The sequence below is a fragment of the Brachyhypopomus gauderio genome, chromosome 9 (assembly GCF_052324685.1).
Source record: "Brachyhypopomus gauderio isolate BG-103 chromosome 9, BGAUD_0.2, whole genome shotgun sequence".
Lineage (NCBI taxonomy): Eukaryota > Metazoa > Chordata > Actinopteri > Gymnotiformes > Hypopomidae > Brachyhypopomus > Brachyhypopomus gauderio.
This window is the reverse complement of record NC_135219.1, coordinates 731,241-736,240: the sequence shown is the minus strand read 5'-3', so window position 1 is coordinate 736,240 and position 5,000 is coordinate 731,241. Positions and strand designations below refer to the sequence as shown.

Below are 5,000 nucleotides of genomic sequence, written 5' to 3'. Positions count from 1 at the left end.
AAGAGAAGAAGAGAAGAAGTGTGAAGAAGGGAGAGAGGGAGACAGAGAGGGAGATGGGGGGTCAAAGAGAAGAGAAGAAGTGTGAAGAAGGGAGAGAGGGAGACAGAGAGGGAGATGGGGGGTCAAAGAGAAGAGAAGAAGTGTGATGAAGGGAGAGAGGGAGAGAGAGGGAGAGAGAGAGTGACGTGTCAGAACCGGAGAGTAAGAGAGAGTGTGAATGTCTTCATTATCTGGCACAGTTCTGTCTGCTCTGTGAGTAAAACACGGGCGATTCTGAGGGACACAGACAATGAATAGGCTGTATAAATGACAGATACAGGAGTCTATGTTTAAAGAAATATAATAAAATGTTTTTAGGTTGTTAAAATATTTTAACCTGTTTATTAAAACAAAGGTACTCTCAATTCTAAATACTGGAAATGAGCCATCTACAGTTCCAGTTGTATTACATTATTAACATGGAGAAGGTGGATGAGTGTGTGTGTGTGTGTGTGTGTGTGTGTGTGTGTGTGTGTGTGTGTGTGTGTGTGTGTGAGTGTGTGTGTGTGTGTGTGTGTGTGTGTAAAATAGTACCTTGATTGTCCAGTGTGTTATGTGCCAGATTAAGAGAGTGGATTACTGATGCAGGATTCTCTGATAGTGCAACGGACAGCTTCTGAGGGAAGTCTCTACACACACACACACACACACACACACACACACACACACACACACACACACACACACACACACACACACACACACACACACGTGAGTTTATAACAACTTTTCGATACAGAACACAGATGTAAATGGCAGAAGAAGAAAGACAAACTAACGATTTAAGTCCTGCGTTCTCCAGCGTGACCTCTTCCAGACTGGAGGACTTACTGAGTGTGTGCAAGACCTGCTCGGTGACCTCTGAGCCCTGTGGTAAAGACATGGGTCACATCACTCAGCCCATTCATCGATCCATCAGAAAAGAAACCTCACAAGAGCACAAGACTAATGAAGTCATCCCACCCAAGCACGCCCCCTAGTGGCAGAGATGGTGACATCCAGGTGTTTGTGATGGCTTACAGTGGTACAGTAACAAACATCTACAGGGTTTCAGCTTCAACTTCACATTTACAATCGTGTATCATGAATCAGTTAGAAATCCTGTTACGAGCTGCAGTTAAGTGACTAATTTAGCTAATTAAACTGGAGGAGGCGCTTGGAGGCGCACACAGAGAGAACAGCAGGGGGAGAAAGAACAGCAGGGGGAGAGAGAACAATAGGGGAGAGAAAACAGTAGGGGAGAGAGAACAGTAGGGGAGAGAGAGAACAGCAGGGGGGAGAGAACAGTAGGGGAGAGAGAACAGCAGGGGGGAGAAAGAACAGCAGGGGGAGAGAGAACAGCAGGGAGAGAGAACAGCAGGGGGGAGAAAGAACAGCAGGGGAGAGAGAACAGCAGGGGGAGAGAGAACAGCAGGGAGAGAGAGAACAGCAGGGAGAGAGAACAGCAGGGGAGAGAGAACAACAGGGGGAGAGAGAACAGCAGGGAAAGAGAACAGCAGGGGAGAGAGAACAGCAGGGGAGAGAGAACAACAGGGGGAGAGAGAACAGCAGGGAAAGAGAACAGCAGGGGAGAGAGAACAGCAGGGGGAGAGAGAACAGCAGGGAAAGAGAACAGCAGGGGAGAGAGAACAGCAGGGGGAGAGAGAACAGCAGGGAAAGAGAACAGCAGGGGAGAGAGAACAGCAGGGGGAGAGAGAACAGCAGGGAGAAAGAACAACAGGGGGGAGAGAACAGCAGGGGAGAGAGAACAACAGGGGGAGAGAACAGCAGGGGAGAGAGAACAGTAGGGGAGAGAGAACAGCAGGGGAGAGAGAACAACAGGGGGAGAGAGAACAGCAGGGAAAGAGAACAGCAGGGGAGAGAGAACAGCAGGGGGAGAGAGAACAGCAGGGAAAGAGAACAGCAGGGGGGAGAGAACAGCAGGGGGGAGAGAACAGCAGGGGGAGAGAACAGCAGGGGGAGAGAGAACAGCAGGGAGAGAGAACAGCAGGGGGGAGAGAACAGCAGGGGGGAGAGAACAGCAGGGAGAGAGAACAGCAGGGGGGAGAAAGAACAGCAGGGGGAGAGAGAACAGCAGGGGGGAGAGAACAGCAGGGGGGAGAGAACAGCAGGGAAAGAGAACAGCAGGGGAGAGAGAACAGCAGGGGAGAGAGAACAACAGGGGGAGAGAGAACAGCAGGGAAAGAGAACAGCAGGGGAGAGAGAACAGCAGGGGGGAGAGAACAGCAGGGGGGAGATAACAGCAGGGGAGAGAGAACAGCAGGGGGGAAAGAACAGCAGGGGGAGAGAGAACAGCAGGGGGGAGAGAACAGCAGGGGAGAGAGAACAGCAGGGGAGAGAGAACAGCAGGGGGAGAGAGAACAGCAGCGGAGAGAGAACAGCAGGGGGGAGAGAACAGCAGGGAAAGAGAACAGCAGGGGAGAGAGAACAGCAGCGGAGAGAGAACAGCAGGGGAGAGATACCATGCGCAGGTCTTTGCAGTAGAGCTTGGTGAACCATGTGTTATAGGCCATGGATGCAACGATCACTGCTAGGTCTCTGAAAGAAAGTCACACACACACACACACACACACACACACACACACACACACACACACACACACACACACACACACACACACACACACAACACAAACACAAACAATTTTATCAATCCTGCTAACAAGCCAATAACCTGAAAAACAAGAGTTCACTGTATAATAATAATTCAGGAAAAAAATTGTTTGCCATTTTTCCTTTCTTTATGTTTATCACACACACACACACACACACCACACACACACACACACACACACACACACACACACACACACACACACACACACACACACAAAAAAAAATACACACCTGCTCTCCAGGTGACTGAAGTCCAGTAGATTAAACTCACGGTTGTCTTGAGAATGATAGATAGTGTCCACATCCTGAAAAACAGATTAAAAAAACAAATATATTCTTATACACACATACTCTCACTCACACACACACACCTCACACATACACACACCTCACACACACCCATGCTCACCTCACACACACTCACACATGCACACACACGTGCACACACACACACTCTCACACACACACTCTCACACACACACTCTCACACACACACTCACACACACACACACACTCACACACAACTTACCCACTGCACTTCTTCCTTGCAGCTGATGCCATTGTAATCACAGAGTGCGGCATATGTCTCTGAGAATCCACCTGGGAAGGAGAAAAACAGACAGAAATTGTGTGTATGTGTGTGTGTACGAGCACTTGATTTTGTTCTCAAGAATGCAGCTGCATATGACAGTCAGTTATATGCATACAAACTTGAATATGTGTGTGCGTGTGTGGCGCGCGCGCGTGTGTGTGTGTGTGTGCAAGCACTTGATTCTGTTCTCACTTTTGCAGCTGTGCATAATGGTCAGTAATGTGCAAACAATCTTGAATGTGTGTGTGTGAGTGTGGTGTGTGTGTGTGTGTGTGTGTGTGTGTGTGCGCGCACTGGACTGTGTGTGTGTGTAACGCACCACAAGCTCTCTGTGTCTCCACCGAGGTATCGGAGCTCGGGGAATACTTCCTGCTTCCGTCAGATAACTCGCTGTCTGAGCGGCAGAGAGAAGGTCTGATAATTCAACAGAGTGAAAGAAAGAGAGAAGGTCTGATAATCCAACAGACTGAAAGAAAGAGAGAAGGTCTGATAATTCAACAGAGTGAAAGAAAGAGAGGAGGTTTGTCCTGAGGGGTCACAAAACTGGAAATGGGAGACATGCCTCCGTATTTCTCCTCATGTACTCACGCAAATACGGAGTTGTTGAATATTCGAGAGAGAGCAAAGTTGATGTGGTTGATCACATGATCGAGGTGGTCATGTGACTGCAGCCTGAGGGGATAGGTAGCCTTGTCGGTTTCTATGACAACCTGTAGAGGAGGAGCAAAACACAGTGAAGGGTCTCGTGTCCCCGAGATGCTGTGACCGGACCGGCCAGAACGGCAATGCGGGACTCACAGGACCACAGCCCTGCCTTAGACAAGACCCGTAGACACACAGCATGGACACCACGCAGGGTTTACTCATTAGATATGGACACATATGGTGCGGTGTAGGAGACCCCTGGAGATGTTAGGAGACACCTGGAGATGTTAGGAGACCCCTGGAGATGTTAGGAGACCCCTGGAGATGTTAGGAGACACCTGGAGATGTTCACTCATATGAGTCTGTGGAATTCAGCGCCTTGATGCCAAAATATTTCATTGGTGGAAAAAGAAGATCTAACATCTTAGTGGACACATTTAGTCTGAACTCAGAAACTCGCACAATTGCAAACAACCTCCAATTTGGAAGCAATCCATATCAGAATGTAAGGTCAGGGGAATGGGTTAAGTATTCACGGTTAGGATTAGAGATTATGGTTAGACCAGGAGTGGCCAACCTGCGGCTCTTTGCCTGGTTTCATGCGGCTCCCCAGCCGGTCCACACTCTCACCTGCACTAACGGTCTGTGTCGTGGCCCGGTTACCTCATCAGCTCTGAGGGCGACACACTGATACTGATACACTTCGTGCTGCGCGGTTTGTTTACAAGCCTAGCGAGCCGCTAACACTTTTAAAACCGGCGTAGTGGAAAACACGCATTTGACTGTCTTCACACACTCACACGAGTTACTAATTCGCAATCGATCGTGATATAATACTTTTTGTCCATTACACCCCCCCCCTCGTCAACAATCTACAATCTACACTCGCCACCCCCCCCCCCCCTCAAAAATTTAAATGCCCATGTTTGATGTGGCTCTTTGCCATAACACAGTAAAAAAAGTGGCTCTTGGTCTCTGACAGGTTGGCCACCCCTGGGTTAGAGGAATGGGTTAAATATTTACGGTTAGGGATTACAGCTAGGGATTACAATTAGGGGAATGGGTTAAGTATTTATGGTTAGGGATTACAGTTAGGGCAATGGGTTAA

At 48.9% G+C, this 5,000-nt stretch overlaps 1 protein-coding gene across 1 annotated transcript in view; it reads right to left on the bottom strand.

Annotated features, from left to right (window-relative positions):
* Nucleotides 1-5,000, bottom strand: part of LOC143523611 (capping protein, Arp2/3 and myosin-I linker protein 3-like) — a 43,618-nt gene that overhangs the window by 25,739 nt on the left and 12,879 nt on the right. Inside the window, 7 exon segments of the mRNA XM_077018169.1 lie at nt 574-668; nt 819-907; nt 2,502-2,577; nt 2,887-2,960; nt 3,185-3,255; nt 3,567-3,661; nt 3,836-3,957. Of these exon segments, the coding sequence (XP_076874284.1) occupies nt 574-668; nt 819-907; nt 2,502-2,577; nt 2,887-2,960; nt 3,185-3,255; nt 3,567-3,661; nt 3,836-3,957 (622 nt within the window).